This window comes from Aspergillus novofumigatus, assembly GCF_002847465.1.
Source record: "Aspergillus novofumigatus IBT 16806 chromosome Unknown P174scaffold_6, whole genome shotgun sequence".
In the NCBI taxonomy this organism is placed as follows: Eukaryota; Fungi; Ascomycota; class Eurotiomycetes; order Eurotiales; family Aspergillaceae; genus Aspergillus; species Aspergillus novofumigatus.
Window position 1 is genome coordinate 547,981 of NW_020194279.1, and position 16,421 is coordinate 564,401.

A 16,421-nucleotide genomic window follows, 5' to 3' on the forward strand; every position below is an offset into this window, starting at 1 on the left:
CTTGCCGATGGCCGATTTCTGGATTGCCGAATCAGATCTCCGCTTGGTGTTAAAATCTTCTGCTGAGAAAAGAGCTTTGAGCTTTTGATCGGAGTACTGTGCCGTCATCAAATCTGATTTCGTCAGGGTGGTCAGTGGCGACAATAACAGAAGTGATATTTCCGACCCCACGGGTGGTGCCAGCAGCCTAGTGATATGACTTAAATCACATCCAGAACAGGAAAATGGTTATGCAGCTGGTCAAAGTGTATGCAGATGAGTACATATTTCTCTCATTCGGCAAATCCAACTATGTACAATGACATGCTCCTTTGGTCTCAACCCTAACCGACGATAATTTCATTCTCTCAATGGCAAATAGGAAATGCAGGGCTTGACGGAGTGACTTTACCACCGTAAATGACTTGATCACCAGGGTTGGCAAAGACCGTCTCCTTTCCTTCAACCGTGGAACAGCCATTACCAACATTCGCGACGAACAGATCCGGATAAGCACTCTCAAAAGATGATGGACTGCCAGTACCTCCACTGATAACCACGTCTGCGCAATTCATGTACAACTCCCGGTTGCCGATCAAATTGTACCAAGTCCACGCAAAGAGGGCTTGGCCGTTAGCGACATCCCTAGGTATCTTGAAGTTATACCTGGACACAAGTGGACATCCACCTTCCATGGACTGGATGACTTTGAATGTCTTGCCATTGTCGTAGCTCAGAGAGAGCTGGCAAGAGCCACCTCCATGGGTTGCGGAGCCCGTTATGGTCATGTTATATGTCTGACCGGCGGTATACTGTGCGGTTGCGCGCCAGGGAGTATTGGTCTGGTATCCTTTGCAGGGGAAGTTAGAGCCTGTCACCTGTTAGACATGCACAGAAGATCCATCCTGATAATGGTTAAGGGGTGAAGCACCATCGCTGTCCAGAGGACTGGTCATCGAATAATCGATATCCTCCTCAGGCACCTGTGGGTCGAAGCGACTGCGAAGAGGATAAGGCCAACTCATTTCCATATGAGCTGCTGCCAGGCTGACAGTGAGCAGGCCCATCACAACTTTGCTGAGCATCATCGTTGCTGCCAGGTGATATTTCCCTTTTGTCTTCGATTGGATGCTTTGAGAGACTTGCTGGATTGATGCATAACGTTGCCGTCAATTCCCCTGTTCTTATACCTTCGTCCTCGCCAAGTTCCTGAGGGTAACTTTTCGCGAATGTTGAAAAGGGAGACTTCCTCCAGGTTACATCTCAACTGTTGCATCTCAGTCGCATTGAGACTACTCGACAAAGCAAGGCCTGCGGCGTTCAGTGGCAGAAGAATCCAGGCGCATTGCATGGAAGTTGTAACTGAAAAGCTCCACTTGACCATGGCTGGGTTACATAGGCCTTTGATTCTCCATTGAGGCAGTTTCAGTATGCTATACCTGTTTCATCCTCTCACCCGGAGGACGATCGAAATTTACTGGGTCACGTCCTCAGTTCGCGTAGCGCAATCAACATTTCACTATGAGCTGAGACCCTCCAGCAGCATGGGTTACAGTGACAGCCTAAGATGGGCGGGTTGAGTGGCCCTGTTTGATGCTCGCTCGAGGATGAAGACGAACCTGAAGAGATCATCACGCGCGCCCGATTGGATTCGGTGGCTTTAATCAATTTACATGAACAGCGGCCTAAGACGAGAGTGGAATGTGCTATCTGTTCCTGGCATAGATCTCGCATTTAGCTGTGACTATCCCCACATGACCTGAGACGAGTCCCGTCAAGGGACAGCATGACTCGGCAATTTCAAGTTCTGCAGAGCGATTAATCATTGATAACGCGAAGCGACAAGCTAATCCCATGAGATTCCTAGTCTCCCGTGACTGTTCAATCACATTGAGATATTTGTGAGGGGGGAGGTACTTGGCGCCCCCGGTCTAATTTCCTTTCGACCAGGGTCTGAAGCAAGTGCCGACTACGGGGTACTTTAAGTCTATACAACATTATAATCCTACTGTTACACTTGTTTGAGAGATTGGTCATGTTTCAATTGCCTGGGGATTAGTTGCACTTTAGGGCGCCTACTCTGGGCCTCGGGATTATGCAATTAAAATCATTCAGCCCTGCATGGCCCATATGGCCTTCATCCTCACTAATCTCTATCACTCTGCCTCGGAATAGACCAATATGAGAATAGAGTTGTGCTTAGAAGGCAAGTCTATGCACACTCTTACCTAGTCATCACAGCCAGATGTTGTGAAGGTCCTCCAATGTTACTCTTGGCATCTAACAGGACCAGTCCGAATTTGGTGCATCCAAATAACAGGCATAGAGAACACATAACCATCGTATAGAGGCTGTTGCTTCAAGGTGCTGATGAGCTTTAAGTTCTCCTTCAGCTGTACCGCCCTTCATAAAATCAAAACAGACAAAGGCGAGTGCAGGTCATGAATGGGCAAATGGAGATAAGAACATCTTCATATTCATAAAGTATATACGGGCATCCTGGTATGACAGGGTTAGTGGATCTCCATCTATATCTTAGACCACATCGCAGACTACAAAATCCCAAAATCGGTCACAAGAAAACAATCTCTTTTTGGCCGAGGATAGAGCACTTAGATGATCATCTCATAGTCTGTTATCGAAATCCCCACTACGGTAAAACATTAGCCTTTATTGATGTGCTCTGTTTATGGCCCCATCTAAGCCACTCTCTCGCTCAGGCTGTGTACATGCATATAGTCATGTCCAGAGAACTGCTTCAAGATTGAAGATAAGAGGAGGTTCATGTTTACGAGGCTATTATTTTTAGAGCAAAATTCATTGACAAATAGCTGACAAACTCATCCATGCCAATAAACTAGAACCGGGGCCGTCTATCCACCACAACGCTGATCATCAACAAAGTGGAGGCCAACAATGCAGATTGTTTGTCGCGAGATCCATAATAGGGGATTCCGGTCATGGAGCAATGTTGGTTTTAGGCTCATTATAACTGAACAGTGCTGCCTTGGTTCTGCCTTGAGGTTGTGTTAGTCCTCACTGTTTTCGATTATAACAATGGGCGTATCGAGACGTTTTGGTTTGTGACCCTATTTCTTGCTGTTTATTCTCACGTTTACCTTACTGTTAGTGGTGCTGACGAAGTCTAAAAGATTGGGACTCGATCAAATGACAAATATGACGCGAAATTCTTGGAAGAGCCGGCATCTTTTCACCACCAAATCTGCTTTGCTCTCTCTTCTACAAATCCTCGCAAGTCCGGCTCGCAGTTCAGCGCATGATGAACCAACAGCAACCACGACGGTGATCGTTGCAGCCACTAAAATCTATTATCCCTCATCCACCTCTACGCCGGTTCCGATCACAAGCCCTGATCGCTGGGTGATCCCGTTGGTCGGACTGTCGGAAGATGTTACCACACCTTGGGGTGCCAATGGTACGAGTGGGAATGGCACGGTGACTGCGTATACCATATCTGTTGGGCAAGGTGATAGCGACATTGACAGTGACTGGGGGGAGAATGGTACCCAGCTGCTGAACCGAACACAGTATACCTTGGTGAACGCCCAGTTCACAGGAGACCTCAACGGCAACCAGGTCAATCTCACCGTATCCCAGCATGACCGTCACATACTCAACCTGGGGAACGACTCTCACCTGACAGTCACCACCAGTGGTATCGATGAGAATACTCCCGTGAAAACAGTCCCTTTTGGCTTAAACCTAGGCCATAAAGGCGAATGGAACGGTTCGCTCGCACTAGGCGGGCTCTACGACGCCAATCGTCTCACCGACGATGCGACATCCTGGATCTCCGTCGCAGAGACCATGAACAACAACGGTACCTTTCTGCAGACCGGCAAGCAGTCCGTCTCCGCCGTCATCTTACGCGTCTGGAAATATAATCCCAGTCCAAGCGGCACCAGCACGAGCATCAATGCCAAGGTGAAACGGTCCGGTCCCTTCTCGGTCTCGGACGAGTCCGAACCCAGCATCGTCTATCCTGCTCGGTTGGATCTGACCAGCGACTCGCTGATCCTCCCCCGGGACTGGTGCGGCCGCAACATCACACTGGAAATCAACATGTTTCCGAACCGTGTCGGGAGTGTCTCTAGTTCGATTTTGATTGGGATCCCGGGGAATCTGACCGACAGCAGCAGCCGGTGCAGTTTCGAGCAGAATACTGAGGAGATTGTTCTCGGTCGTCCTTTCTTTCAGGCAGCCTACATCTACGTTGACCTAACCGGCGAGGTGAGGGTTCTTCCTGCCAATCAGTACGATCTCCCACCCAAGCCGGTTCCCTTCAATGCAACTGCGAGACCGGTACTGCCTGACCGCCGCACCTCCAGGTATAGCCCCGGTGCTGCGGGTGGAACTCTGGTCAAAGGCAGCTGGGGTGACCGAAACTTGCCTGTTGAGACGGCTGTCAATCGTGCTGTTTTCGTTTTGCTCGTACTTGCTGGTTTTGCATTTTTGCTTTGAATAGACACATACAGCTAGCAGTAGCCCATGATACCCATCAATTATGTCCTTGCGAAGAGAATCTTGTACTTTCGGTAATCGTTATGTTCTTTCACCGGCCTTCCTCGAGCATAGCCATGCCTGCACCAGCTCCAACCGAGATGAGGTATGAACAATGTGAACCGCACCTCTAGTCGACGCACGTCGGGGCAGAGTCTGGCACAATGCAGTAATCAGTTCATTTCAGCATGCACAAAGCAAGGCTGATGAGTCTACCAGAGACACTGTATTAATCTATTGTTGAACTGGAAGGAAAAACGACTAGACTACTCGGCGCATCACGAGATGAACAATTGCAGTACATTCCACTGTATGATACAATACGCATGCCTCCCCTTGCCAATGAAGATACCAGATTAGAAGCAAAAGATCTGGTCGGTCATCTTGGAAACTGGTCCTGGCTTCTGGAATCCCATCGCAGCCAGCGTCTTCTTGGTAGCGCTCACCATGCCCGGAGGCCCGCAGAGGAGAACCTTGCTGTCAGGCGAAGGCGCGAATAGCCTCTCACTGAGGACCTCCTGGTTGACGAACCCGCTTCCATACGCCCAATTCTCCGGCGCAGTGTCAAGCATGTACCACAGCTTGAAATTCTTGGGATATTTGCGGGCAAACTCCTCGAGTTCATCCCGCAGCAAGATGTCTGCCTCGGTTCTATTGGCGTAGATAAGGCTGATCTCTGTCGTATCACGCTCGTCCTCGCAGATAGCACGGATCAGCTGGTACATAGGTGTGATTCCTGTTCCTCCGGCTACCATTCCCAGCTTTTTGCAGAACCCTGGTTTGTAGCGCATCGCTCCTTTGGGGCCTCTGAACTCGACCTCATCACCCACTTGCAGGTTCGCTAGGTACTTTCCACTGAGCATGCCGTCCGGATAGCATTTCACGACTAATTCCAGTCTTCCTCGGTCTAGGTTGTTCGAAACGGGTGTATACGACCGACTCACGGTAGCACCATCGATGACAGCGCGAATGGCGACGTGCTGCCCGATGGGAAGACCAATCACCCCGTTGCTATCAGGTAACCCAAACACGAAGCGGTATACGTTTGAAGATAATTGATCCTTCTGGATCAGAGGCAGGCGCTGAAACTCCTTCGGGTCAAGGAACCCTTTAAGCAAGTGCGGGTCAACCTTGGGCGCCTTGCGTGCCTTGATATGCGGCGGATAGTGCAGGAATCCCGACTCGATCTTGGTGAGTTTGGCGGCTTTACGTGCGATAACACCACCTGCTGCCGCACAAATCAGAGTAGCTGCGATAAATCCATTGGCGAAGCCTCCCCGGGGCAGCCTTAGCCCGTTTAAATGTGGAGAGAGATATCTGTGAAGTGACCCTGTGGTCTCAAGTGCGTGCAAAGAACCGCGACGGTAGACATAGATCAAGGAGGCGACTGCTCCTAGCAGACTGGTGACCGCTCCTACGTATCGGGCCGGTGATGAAGAAGGAGTCTCGACGGAACTCTGAGCGATGACGCGAACTTTCTTCGGAGGAACATATTCTTTCCTGTCCTGAAGGGTTCCAATCAGGAAATCTTGCAGAATCTCGCGCGAATCTTCTGAATGACCGATGTCTTCAAATGCTTCCGTCGCATCTGAGCCGGCAACTTCAACCAGAACATCTGCGCCGCCGGGATGATCTTTCTGGTATTTTGTCACATCGTACACTGTCAAGTCTTAGCAACTGAAGGCTTCAAAGTTTGCACTCTCCTGGGGGTCATGCGACTTACCTTGTCCGTGGATCACAATCCAATTGTCGTCTTTGCGGTTATGCAGTGCAACTTCCTTCAATGTGTACTCCGGTAAATCTACAACAGGGCTTTTCTGAGCGCCGCTGACATCTGCCATCGCTGAAACGGCCATTGCTAACGGTATCAAGAATCAAAGGGGAAAGCTTCAAGTGAACGTAAGTAAGTAGCGTCAATTCGGGGTGGCAGGCAGTTCGCGGATTTTATAAACTATGTCGACGTTAGCATCCATTAAGGGAAAGCATCGGCCAGTGAAAAGACGGATAAAATTGATTATTCTTGCTCAACCACCACTCTGTATCCATACTCTATTCTCGTGTACACCGAGTACTCCGTACTAACGATCTTTCTGTAGATTATTCATTATTCAGTCGGAAATGAGAACCTAATAGCGATCTCTAGTATCCACTCTCCTTTGCCTTCACCGGCGCAACTTCCCCTGCCATTCTAGCGCACGGCACGAATTTTCTCGAATCGGCATTTTTACCTCGGCACCAACAACACTCTTAGTCTTGCCTTTTGTTTTTGTCTGAGATCGGCCCGAACATTGGATGGTTTTTTTCTTTTTCTGAGAGTAATGCTGGACTGGTTCTGGCTCGGCACGCCTTGATCCATGCTAGAAAAGAAATCCTTGTTGGCCCTCCTCGGGCGGGCTACCGAATTATACACGGTATAGCTTCTCACTGAATGAACGGGCTGTTCATCGCTTGCAGTCTGCCACATAGCAAACGGACAACATCGGCATGCTGGCGCCTCTTAAATCAGTCGAAGTGAAGCAGATTGATTCGTGATGATTATTCCAATTGCCCGTTAACGTCTATCACCATTGTACGGAGTGCTGTTGTAAGTACTTGTACATGTCCCGTCTGCATAAGCAGAAATCTCTGGTTAGTGGTGGGACTTCACTGTCGATCGCTCAATTAGAGTTGGATTTAATCTTAGAATCCAACACAAAGCTTCAAACAGCCGAGGCACTCCATGAAATAGTAACCTCTTCTGGAATATCGTCGCTCACGAATTCATCGCATCGGTCTGGCCGAGACGGTCTCGCCGATTCCGTTGAATCCTTAGTACACGGCGCTTATACATGAGGTGGATACACTATGCAGTGATGCTCTGGTTCCTCTTGCTGTAGGTCGGCTTTTATCCGAGTCTCATCTTATCTCGAGGCATTTTGCATAGATTTGCAGACTCATATACCCCCTATAAATGATTGAGAATGGCCGTCCGTCCCGGTTCTCGGTTCGTGTCCGACAATATCCCGTCCCTTTCAAATCATTTTGCTGCGGAGTCTGCATACCAGTTTGCGACAGGATGTCGACGACAACAAAGCTCTTTCACCTTCTGGGTGAACCCGGCTCGACAGCAAAAGAGATCCAGTTTGAGTCAACGACGACATATGAAGACCTAAGACATCTGATTGCGGCGCACTTCGCGATTGTTGAGCCCAATGGTAAAGACCGTCCGAGACGCACAAGAGCACAATATAGATAAGCTGACCCTCGCAGGTATTGGATTCCTATCGCGGGATTCCATCCTACATGACGTGCCCGAAATCGCCGCTAGTGAAGATATCATCAGCATCACAATCGATGGGAAGGCGGTGCGCGAGATACCGGGCCCCAAGGGCCTTCCATTCATTGGGAACTTCTTTGAAGTCTATCCCGACCATCTGGGCAATCATCAGCGCCTTTTTGAACAGTATGGGCCGATCTTTAAGACAACCAACATGGGTCGCACCGTATACCATACCAATGATCCACAGCTCTCGTCAATTATTTTCGCCGAAACAGACTTCTTCACGAAGAAGATCAATGCAGCGCACCCTCTGCATCCCATCAAGAATCAGGAAGCTGGTGTCTTTTTGGGCGATACTGATACCCCAGAGTGGAGAACTGCACATAAGTTCCTGCCACCAGCACTTGGCCCTAAGGCCGTGCGTCATTATGCCCCCATGATGCAGGAAACGGTTGAAGACGCGTTCAATGTCTTTGATGCCCTAGACGAAAAAGAGGAAGCATGGAATGTCTATCAGTACATGCTCAAGCTTGGGTCGCAGGCGGTTGGCAAGCTGGTCCTTGGAATTGACTTCAAACACTTCTCGTCCATCGATGCACCACCACATGAACTTGTCTATCGCATAGCGGAGTCATTGGAGCTGAATAAGAAAGTGACTGCGTGGGGTGATTGGTACGCCAAGTTACCATTCGGTGACCCGCAACGGTTGAGAAATGCCAGAGGGCGTATCATCGATATGGTCAATGAGTCTATTCAAAACGCTGCTCGCGGAGGCATTGAAGATCTCCCTCTACAGGATGCGGCGTTGAAAGCATCCAACATGGTTGGTACGTGATAGCTTCTTTACAGCTTGGATGAATACATTGGCTGATTTCTCTCTAGACTACGCTCTCCGTGCCACCGACAACAAGGGCGAAAAGCTGCCCAAGACCAGTCTAATGCAGGCATTGGTGGTAGCAACAGGAGCCGGCTTTACAACCACCAGTTCATTACTATCATGGCTCATCTACGGCCTTGTCACCTACCCTGGGGTGCAGGAGAGGTTGCTGCAAGAGCTTATTGACAACGGCATCGATGCCGACACGCAACTTACTGCGGACTTGACCGATCGTCTGACCTTCATGGACAAGTTTATCAAGGAGACCCAGCGTCGGCATAATCCTTCATATCAGCCTGGGCGAACCGCCAAGGTAGATATGATTCTTCCTGGTGGCTACAAGCTTCCGCAGGACTCGGTCGTCATTGGCGCTCTGCACCACCTTCACAACAACCCAGACGTGTGGAGCAATCCTGCGCGGTTCGATCCTGATCGCTGGGACACAGAGGAAGTCAAGAACAGACACAAGACGGCCTATATTCCCTTCGCCACTGGTCCTCGCATGTGTATCGGGTTCAACTTTGCTTTGCAAGAAGTTAAAGTCTTCCTGCCCAAGCTGGTGTACCGATACAAGTTTGCCAGGGAGAATGACGGGCATATCGAGTACGATCCCATGTTCCAACTGATTCGACCGACCAACCTATATGTTCGCGCTGAAAGGCGTGTCAAATGGCCGCCAAGGTCAGACAAAGCGGCTCCATCGCCTTCACTGTGATGACGACGTTTCTATATAATATTTGGACATTTACTACTGCCTTTGTCAGGATTTATTCCTTGATGACAAGCTTCTGTATTATAGACTAGCGTTTTGTTTTATCAAAATACCATTTGCACTTGGAGCTATGTATACAGGAATCGACTTCCGTGCGACTAAGGAGAAACAATGCGTGGGATCTGTTTCAGCGGCATCTGTAAAACGATGATTTTTTGAGGTTCTAGAAACATAACACCAACATGACATTTTACAGTCATATTATGACCTGTCTACACCAGACCTTACCACACCGGTTCAGTCAAGAATCATCTGAGAGTTCATGAATACCATCTAACACAAGGTTGCAGCACTCTCATCAGGGAAAACGTGGTCAACATTGCAAGATGGGTTGCCGCCAGGGACAAAGAGCGGAGTGGCTAAAAGTCGTCATTGTTACCAACCACAGCTAAAGATGGCGAATGTAAGTGCAGTGGCAACATACCATCGACAGCCAAGTCCACGCTGGGATCACGCACGATGGACAAGTCACCCGCCGGGGTCAGCCTCATTTCGCAGTCGATCTGATCCTGGCCTCCGTCGGTGGTGTTACCGCCCGTCCAGATATCTATGTGATGTATTCCAGAGCTGGTCCACTCATCTGCGCATTGAGAGCAAAGATCCTCGAACCGGATGTACTTGTGTAGATACGGGGAAAAGATGACTTCGCACTGCGTGAACTCGCCAGGGGCCGAGGCGAAGGTCAGAGGATCGTCGAACGTGCCGATCCCGCCGGCTGTGAGGCCACGACCACAATCGTACGCGATTGCAGGGCCTGGGGGATCATTGTCAGGGAATCCATAGAAGGTATGCGTGACCGCGGGACGATGTCGCATGCTTGGGCTGAGGTGAAAGCCAGGGAGGCTATGGCTGTTATCATCAGACGGTCTCTCATGGTTGGTGTCCCACAGTATGGCTACAGTATTCACTTGAGTTCGAGACATTGTGATCAGTCCTCATGGCTGCGCCAATTTATATCTTTTGTCTTGTTATGGTTCCATGGTCATTGTCCTATCGGACTGTCATTCCTCGGTGACGTAGAGTCCTTCCATTGGTGAGACTTTCCGGATGCTTGGTACACATGAGTAAGATGGACAGAACTACACAGTCGGACCTACACGCCCATATATGCAAAGTGTGAGATATAGGATATCCTATTGGAATGGTTGTTGTCGTTTGATTTCCCAGATGGATCAAGCCATTTCGGCCGGTTTAACCGGAAAAGGAAGCGGGTGATCGGCGATGGTTGCCTCTTTTTTTTTTGCTTTGGTCGGGAATGAGGAAAACGATCATCTTGGCGACGGGGAGAAATAAAAGTATTCACTTTTACCAACTCTGACCAGTTGAATGACCGATCCGCTGACATGGCATCCACAGACTCTGTCCCGGGCAGATTTAATGGTCTGCACACAAGAATCCTCGGCGAACTGGGCCTTCTGACACTATGGCGTTCCTCACTGGACGTCAAGCTGCTCTGTGCACAGCGCTTCATCCGACTCTTCGCCTATGGAGGTTCAACTCTGATATTAGCTTCATATCTGTCTGCCTTGGGTATCGCAGATGACCGCATTGGCTTATTTATGACCTTAACTCTGGTCGGCGATGTCGCGATCAGCTTTTTCCTTACTCTCTTCGCAGATGCAATGGGCCGCAGAGCAGTCCTGGCTTTGGGGTCTGCGCTCATGGCCTGCAGCGGTATCGTCTTTGGTCTATTTGACAATTACTGGATTCTCTTAGCCGCTGCAGTGCTCGGTGTCATCAGTCCTAGGTGAGTTTTGACCCGGCTCTGAGACGATGTCTGTCCGTCTTGTTCACGATTGACATTGGCAGTGGTAATGAGATTGGTCCTTTTCGAGCTGTTGAGGAATCTACTCTGGCTCATCTTACTGCCAAAGAGCATCTGAGCGATATCTTCGTCTGGTACTCTCTGATCGGCACGGCAGGCACTGCCCTTGGGATGATGGTGTGCGGGTGGATCATCAACCTCCTGCAAACTACCAAAGGGTGGCAATATCTCCATGCATGCCAGATTGTCTTTTTCGCATATTCTGGGATCGGTGCCGTCAAGTTTCTTCTTTCCATCTGCCTAAGTCACGAGGTTGAAGTCGCCAAGAAGGACAAGAATGGTGCTACTGCCTCTGAACAGCAACAACGAGCAGCTGATGGTCCAGAAACCCAGCCTCTCCTGGGCGAAAGAGCCAGTAACGAGGACAACCAGAAGAAATCACTCTTCTCTTTCCTCGGCAGTAGCGATCTCGTCTCTTTAGTCGTCACACTCTTCGTCTTGTTTGGTCTGGACTCGTTCGCCTCAGGTTTGGCCTCATTGTGCGTATTAGAGGCACCCTAAGATGACAGCACGCATCGAACTGACCGTTGCTTTCACAGATCCTGGATGACATACTTCTTCAAGCGCAAGTTCTCTCTGCCCGAGGGAGAGCTCGGCTCGATCTTCTTTACCACCAGCCTAATCTCCGCCGCATCCATGCTGGTTGCATCCTCCATAGCCAAACGCATCGGCAATGTCAAGGTTCGCTCTTCGCCTACGAATTGCATTCTTCCATTGCCACTCAGGTTCCTGACTATATCACAGACCATGGTCTTCACCCATCTGCCGTCCGCCATCTGTCTGGCACTCATCCCAGTTCCCTCTGCTCTGCCGGCAGCCTTGACCTTCTTGATCCTCCGTGCCTGCTCACAGAGCATGGATGTTGCACCACGCAGTGCCTTCTTGGCCGCTGCTCTTCCGCCCGAAAAGCGCACTGCAATCATGGGCGCCATCAACGTCGTCAAGACTTGCAGTCAGAGCTTAGGCCCGCTCATCACCGGTGTTTTGGCAAATCATAATCTTTTCGGTGCTTCTTTCACGCTAGCTGGTGTGCTGAAAGCAATCTATGATATTGGTATGCTAATAAGCTTTGCGGGGAGAGAGCGTGCGCAAAGGATGGCTTCGAATCAGCCCGGAGAGAGCGCTTAAATGTTCGGTTGCGAACATGAGGCCTAACTCTGGCTGTTATTTGCGAGTTACAGCTCGTAACGGGGCAGTTTTATGTGGTATTTAGATCATCCTACCGGAATTCATGTTTCTATTGGTTGTACAGATGAGAGACTCAGGAAACTCCCGGGATCATAGTGTTGATGACAAACGTCCTGACGAAGTTCTTATTCTCATTTCACATTGTCATATTTCTTGTATGAAGAAATTATCTTCCGAGGATCAGCTGCAACTGGAAGTCTCGTCTTCACTAAATACAGTATGCAGCATGACTTCCTTCACAGAACCATCTTGAATTGTGGATCCCTATCATCGTTACATCCTGTATACTGTGCATATTTGCCCTGCGCCTTGTCTCTATTGATTTTAGCGCAGTATAAGACATTCAATAGGATCCTGTATATAAGATCAGTTGGACTGCTATAAATCGATAGACAAAGCTGTTGCACTTACATAACCCATGCGAATATAAGCAGGCCGAGAACTATTGTGTGGCCTCGATGGTAATCTGGCTTATCCTTGTCAGGGTAGTTGAATGCTGGTAGAAAACGCACACGTCAGTCCAGGAACTTCAGCAAGTAAGGAACGAAGTCTCACTAGCGACAAACCCTCCACAGTTTGCAATTGCCAACTGCATTGCCGACGTAGTGGCCCGTTTGTAATGCCCAGCGGAGTTGTTGGAATTCCAAACCAGTATACATGGGACGCTGCTGTACATGCCCGTGGCCATGAGGAAGGTCATCCCATACTTGACTTTGGCGGACTCGATGTTGGCAATTGCTCCGTAACCAGCAATCGCAATCGGCAGGATAAATAGCATAATAATACCACGGACCTGCAGCCGGTCTGAGATGACGGCCACAACGACTGGACCAAAAGAATGCATGCGGTCAGCGACTGAGTAAACCTGCATTGATTGATGGTCAAAGTGCCCACCTGTGATTATAGCTGCGACAGCGTACGGAATAACAGTCCAAAGCTGCACTTTGTTCGCATCGTCCGCAAAGCCGCTTTCCTTGATGATGGTAGGTAGCTAGATTTCTGTCATGAGCAAAGGTATTTGTTTGGTGGCAGTAAAGAGTCGACTGACAAAAAGACCAAAAGAGTATAACCCAGACAAGATAGCAAAGTACGCTGTTGCTGACAGCCACATTTTCAAGTCCAGTACACCTCGGACAACCTCGGACCACCTGAAGGCCTCATGTTCAGCCTCAATAGTTCTGTTGGGTGATGTCAGCGGAGATCGAAATTTTTTGGAACTCGATAGTAGGAGGACATGCGGCTTCTGGGTTAAAAATTGGCAAAAACGTCGACATACCCTTCCGGCATAGATGGATTATCCAGTCGCATTCTCTCACAGGCGAACTGTCGTTCTTCGGCGGTCAGGAAAGTTGCCGTTTCTATATTGTTGGGAAGACAGAGGTAACTGAGAGCGCCGCATGCGAAAGTCTGAAATGTATCAGAAATAGCACGGATGCTCTGTTCGAAGTGAACTTACCAAAAGACCCTCAATGATCATGATCCAACGCCATCCTTCAAGACCACCTCGTGGTCCAATCGCTGCCAATCCGCGAGCTAAAAGTCCTATTATCAAAAATGGGGTGCCTCACGTCAGCAATCACCACTCTTGAAAGGATTACACGAAGGAGGTTAAGCTTTTACCTCCAAAAGCCCCGATAATGATGCCGCCGTGTAGAATAGGCCGATGCGAAGGGCCAAGTCCGAACGTTTATAGAAGAAAGACAGGTAGAGTACCTGAGGGAGCCTTAGTCTCGCTCATTGGAACACAGCCAGCCGGTATCAGAGAGAAGGGTCCGGGATAAGCTTCCACATACCATGCCAGGCAACAGTCCTCCCTCTGCTATACCGAGTATGGCACGAACAGCAACGAAGCCAGCAAAATTACGCACAAAGCCCAGGCACATGGTGATAATTCCCCAGACCATTGTGAGAGTAGGTAGCCAGATCTTCGGTGACGCCTTCTTGATTATCAGATTGCTCGGAAGCTCGCTACCGGCACACGCTCAGCAACATACTCAGAAGCTTTCAGCCCATTGACGCTCACCTGCAGATATATGTGAGATAGAAGACCGTAAGGCCTATGTCATACTGATGGCCAGTGATGTTCAGATCAGCTTGGAGACCGAGGATCTTTGCGTTTCCCACGTTTGTCCTGAAAGAAGCTTTTGATCAATCTTCAATCAAGAGAACCTGGTACTAATTAAAGAGATGTTCTGTTTCCTTACCTGTCAAGGAATGAACATAGAAAAAGAAGAGCCAAAACGGGAAGAATCCTATCGAGCATATTTTAGCTATCTAATTACCGTAGACGTCAGATGCAGAGTCGCAGACCAACCTCGTGTCCAGCTTGAAAAGAATACTTCGAGTCAACTTCCGTCGGGAGGCATCATCGAAAGACATGTTGTCTAATGACTCATGTTTGACATCTTCCAATGTCTCATGGCTAGGCTTCATTGTATCCATGACTATAAGTACGGACAAATTGGAGAGAGAACATGAGAATGGAAGCAGTCAAGATCATCGGAACAGTATAACGTAGCAGGGGGTCGAGTTAAGTATCCGATTGTAGATTGGCAGAAAGATGTGGGGAGTTCTCCAATCTCGGCCACCATTTCTGCAACCGATGGGCAGATACCAAAAACTACAACCCAATTTTATCATGTCTCTTCGTATCCCCGCACTTTCTTCCCCAGTCCAAGAACATCCTGGTTGCTTAGCTTTGGGCTCAAAAGCTTGGCGTTTAATCTTGGGAATACTGATTCGCTCCGTAATTATCACGTGACCGGTTGGTAAAATACCGTGTATAATTACGTATTATTCCACTGGGATTGCCGGACTCAACCGACACCGCCCGGAGTCCAGTTTTGGCGCCGAGGCATCCATCATCAACAGCTTTGGTCGGGGAAATGGCCGATGCCATATCATGGCCATTCCTCGCTCATCCGACCAAGATCGCTCATCATCTTCAATTGTGCCGGATAGGCTACTCCCTTGGCGCTGATTGAAGAGATTGAGAGGACATGTCGAAACTATCCAGCAGCCTCAAGGCTCTGATCAACGCCCCGGGTGCGCGGCCAAATACTGTCCCTGCACCTCGCAATATACGCTCCGTGTACCAAAAGATTCAGCAAAGCGCTCTAGCAAACAACGTTTCCTCACCGTCATGGCTGGCTTTGTCGGTTCGTTAACCCTTCCTCACTCGCTCCGTATGAATTCCCCAGCAAATTGTCCTGAGATGGCTTTGACTTATCCTGTTATTTTCAACCAACAGACAGCCGCCACGATGACCATGAATTCTCCTGACTCCCTCACGATCTTGTTTCAATTGGTTGCGTCGGCTCAAACAGAGGAGGAAAGCGTGGCCACAGCAGAGTTGATGCGCGAGGTGGGGCTGAAATGCATCAGTTTCAACGGCATCCCGCGGACGATCAACTGCCTCAATGCTTTCAAAGCGAGCTTGCCCGAATCCGTCAGCAAGAGACTATCGCGTACTCCAACTCGAGCCCCGGACCCCGGGAATATCAATGAGATCGGTCGGCGCGGCCGAGCCTTGTGGGACTCCATCTACCGGCCCTTTGAAACCAAGCTTGTCAACAAATTGGCCGATTCACATCCTGATCTGCCCGTTCACATCCTGAACAGCCATTACGGTGCCCTATTGTCCGATCCTGCCGGGCGGACTACCGGTGCGAACGCTGGTCGCATCGTGACCTCTATTGTCGCGATTTCATGCTTGCGTGCGCAGTCTGGTGTGGGACCGCAAGTGACATCGCATGTGTTTGGTCTGCGAAAGGCAATTGAAGATGGATCGTGGGCTCACGATGTCGAAACTGAGCAAGGTGCCCGGTGGCTGGCAAGTGATGAGGGTAATACATGGATATTGGCCAGCGTGGATGATATCGTCCAATCGATCAGCGAGGGCGCGGGGTCAAATTTTGCGCCGCTCAGGACCTCTAAGCTGTAATTAGAAGTCTTGTGACAATGATGTTGTTGTGGATAGACTTTGGACGCCCCTTGGTGT

General features: G+C 49.5%; 8 protein-coding genes across 8 annotated transcripts; 4 read left to right on the forward strand and 4 right to left on the reverse strand.

Annotated features, from left to right (window-relative positions):
• Positions 1 to 34: 34 nt before the first annotated feature.
• Positions 35 to 1,067, reverse strand: P174DRAFT_513979 (lignocellulolytic auxiliary activity family 11 protein; the record flags this gene model as incomplete). The annotated part of the gene is made up of 2 exons (XM_024832040.1): positions 35 to 850; positions 911 to 1,067. 2 exons carry the CDS (start codon positions 1,065 to 1,067, stop codon positions 348 to 350), a joined length of 660 nt encoding a protein of 219 aa, XP_024680116.1. The 3' UTR covers positions 35 to 347.
• A 2,089-nt stretch (positions 1,068 to 3,156) lies between these two features.
• P174DRAFT_392766 (uncharacterized protein) lies at positions 3,157 to 4,461 on the forward strand (the record flags this gene model as incomplete). Its single annotated transcript, XM_024823572.1, has 1 exon — positions 3,157 to 4,461. One exon carries the CDS (start codon positions 3,157 to 3,159, stop codon positions 4,459 to 4,461), a length of 1,305 nt encoding a protein of 434 aa, XP_024680117.1.
• A 290-nt stretch (positions 4,462 to 4,751) lies between these two features.
• Positions 4,752 to 6,617, reverse strand: P174DRAFT_513981 (putative cytochrome b5 reductase). The gene is made up of 2 exons (XM_024832041.1): positions 6,224 to 6,617; positions 4,752 to 6,160 (listed from the first exon to the last, which is right to left on the reverse strand). The coding sequence occupies exons 1-2, from the start codon at positions 6,354 to 6,356 to the stop codon at positions 4,857 to 4,859; spliced, it is 1,437 nt and encodes a 478-aa protein (XP_024680118.1). The 5' UTR covers positions 6,357 to 6,617; the 3' UTR covers positions 4,752 to 4,856.
• An 838-nt stretch (positions 6,618 to 7,455) lies between these two features.
• Positions 7,456 to 9,514, forward strand: P174DRAFT_410072 (cytochrome P450). The gene is made up of 3 exons (XM_024824226.1): positions 7,456 to 7,694; positions 7,750 to 8,586; positions 8,642 to 9,514. Exons 1-3 carry the CDS (start codon positions 7,556 to 7,558, stop codon positions 9,349 to 9,351), a joined length of 1,686 nt encoding a protein of 561 aa, XP_024680119.1. The 5' UTR covers positions 7,456 to 7,555; the 3' UTR covers positions 9,352 to 9,514.
• Positions 9,515 to 9,681: 167 nt separating this feature from the next.
• Positions 9,682 to 10,223, reverse strand: P174DRAFT_462067 (uncharacterized protein; the record flags this gene model as incomplete). Its single annotated transcript, XM_024830088.1, has 2 exons — positions 9,682 to 9,767; positions 9,833 to 10,223. The coding sequence occupies 2 exons, from the start codon at positions 10,221 to 10,223 to the stop codon at positions 9,682 to 9,684; spliced, it is 477 nt and encodes a 158-aa protein (XP_024680120.1).
• A 506-nt stretch (positions 10,224 to 10,729) lies between these two features.
• On the forward strand, positions 10,730 to 12,681 carry P174DRAFT_410075 (putative MFS transporter). Its single transcript, XM_024824227.1, has 4 exons — positions 10,730 to 11,155; positions 11,218 to 11,712; positions 11,773 to 11,914; positions 11,978 to 12,681. The coding sequence occupies exons 1-4, from the start codon at positions 10,752 to 10,754 to the stop codon at positions 12,359 to 12,361; spliced, it is 1,425 nt and encodes a 474-aa protein (XP_024680121.1). The 5' UTR covers positions 10,730 to 10,751; the 3' UTR covers positions 12,362 to 12,681.
• Positions 12,658 to 14,800, reverse strand: P174DRAFT_462069 (putative MFS transporter; the record flags this gene model as incomplete). Its single annotated transcript, XM_024830089.1, has 13 exons — positions 12,658 to 12,775; positions 12,833 to 12,917; positions 12,977 to 13,246; positions 13,316 to 13,412; positions 13,470 to 13,599; positions 13,698 to 13,828; positions 13,878 to 13,963; positions 14,002 to 14,005; positions 14,042 to 14,134; positions 14,215 to 14,389; positions 14,445 to 14,552; positions 14,626 to 14,673; positions 14,736 to 14,800. The coding sequence occupies 13 exons, from the start codon at positions 14,798 to 14,800 to the stop codon at positions 12,658 to 12,660; spliced, it is 1,410 nt and encodes a 469-aa protein (XP_024680122.1).
• Positions 14,801 to 15,420: 620 nt separating this feature from the next.
• P174DRAFT_374250 (uncharacterized protein) lies at positions 15,421 to 16,364 on the forward strand (the record flags this gene model as incomplete). The annotated part of the gene is made up of 2 exons (XM_024822566.1): positions 15,421 to 15,579; positions 15,672 to 16,364. 2 exons carry the CDS (start codon positions 15,421 to 15,423, stop codon positions 16,362 to 16,364), a joined length of 852 nt encoding a protein of 283 aa, XP_024680123.1.
• Between the last annotated feature and the right edge of the window lie 57 nt (positions 16,365 to 16,421).

Excerpts from the sequence above, each read along its gene's own strand:
- P174DRAFT_513981 (XM_024832041.1), bottom strand. The coding sequence starts at position 6,356 with ATGGCCGTTTCAGCGATGGCAGATGTCAGCGGCGCTCAGAAAAGCCCT. Across the intron at positions 6,161-6,223 it reads GATTGTGATCCACGGACAAG|TGTACGATGTGACAAAATAC; the intron begins GTAAGTCGCATG and ends AAGACTTGACAG.
- P174DRAFT_410072 (XM_024824226.1), top strand. The coding sequence starts at position 7,556 with ATGTCGACGACAACAAAGCTCTTTCACCTTCTGGGTGAACCCGGCTCG. Across the intron at positions 7,695-7,749 it reads CGCGATTGTTGAGCCCAATG|GTATTGGATTCCTATCGCGG; the intron begins GTAAAGACCGTC and ends TGACCCTCGCAG. Across the intron at positions 8,587-8,641 it reads GAAAGCATCCAACATGGTTG|ACTACGCTCTCCGTGCCACC; the intron begins GTACGTGATAGC and ends ATTTCTCTCTAG.
- P174DRAFT_410075 (XM_024824227.1), top strand. The coding sequence starts at position 10,752 with ATGGCATCCACAGACTCTGTCCCGGGCAGATTTAATGGTCTGCACACA. Across the intron at positions 11,713-11,772 it reads GCCTCAGGTTTGGCCTCATT|ATCCTGGATGACATACTTCT; the intron begins GTGCGTATTAGA and ends TTGCTTTCACAG. Across the intron at positions 11,915-11,977 it reads AACGCATCGGCAATGTCAAG|ACCATGGTCTTCACCCATCT; the intron begins GTTCGCTCTTCG and ends ACTATATCACAG.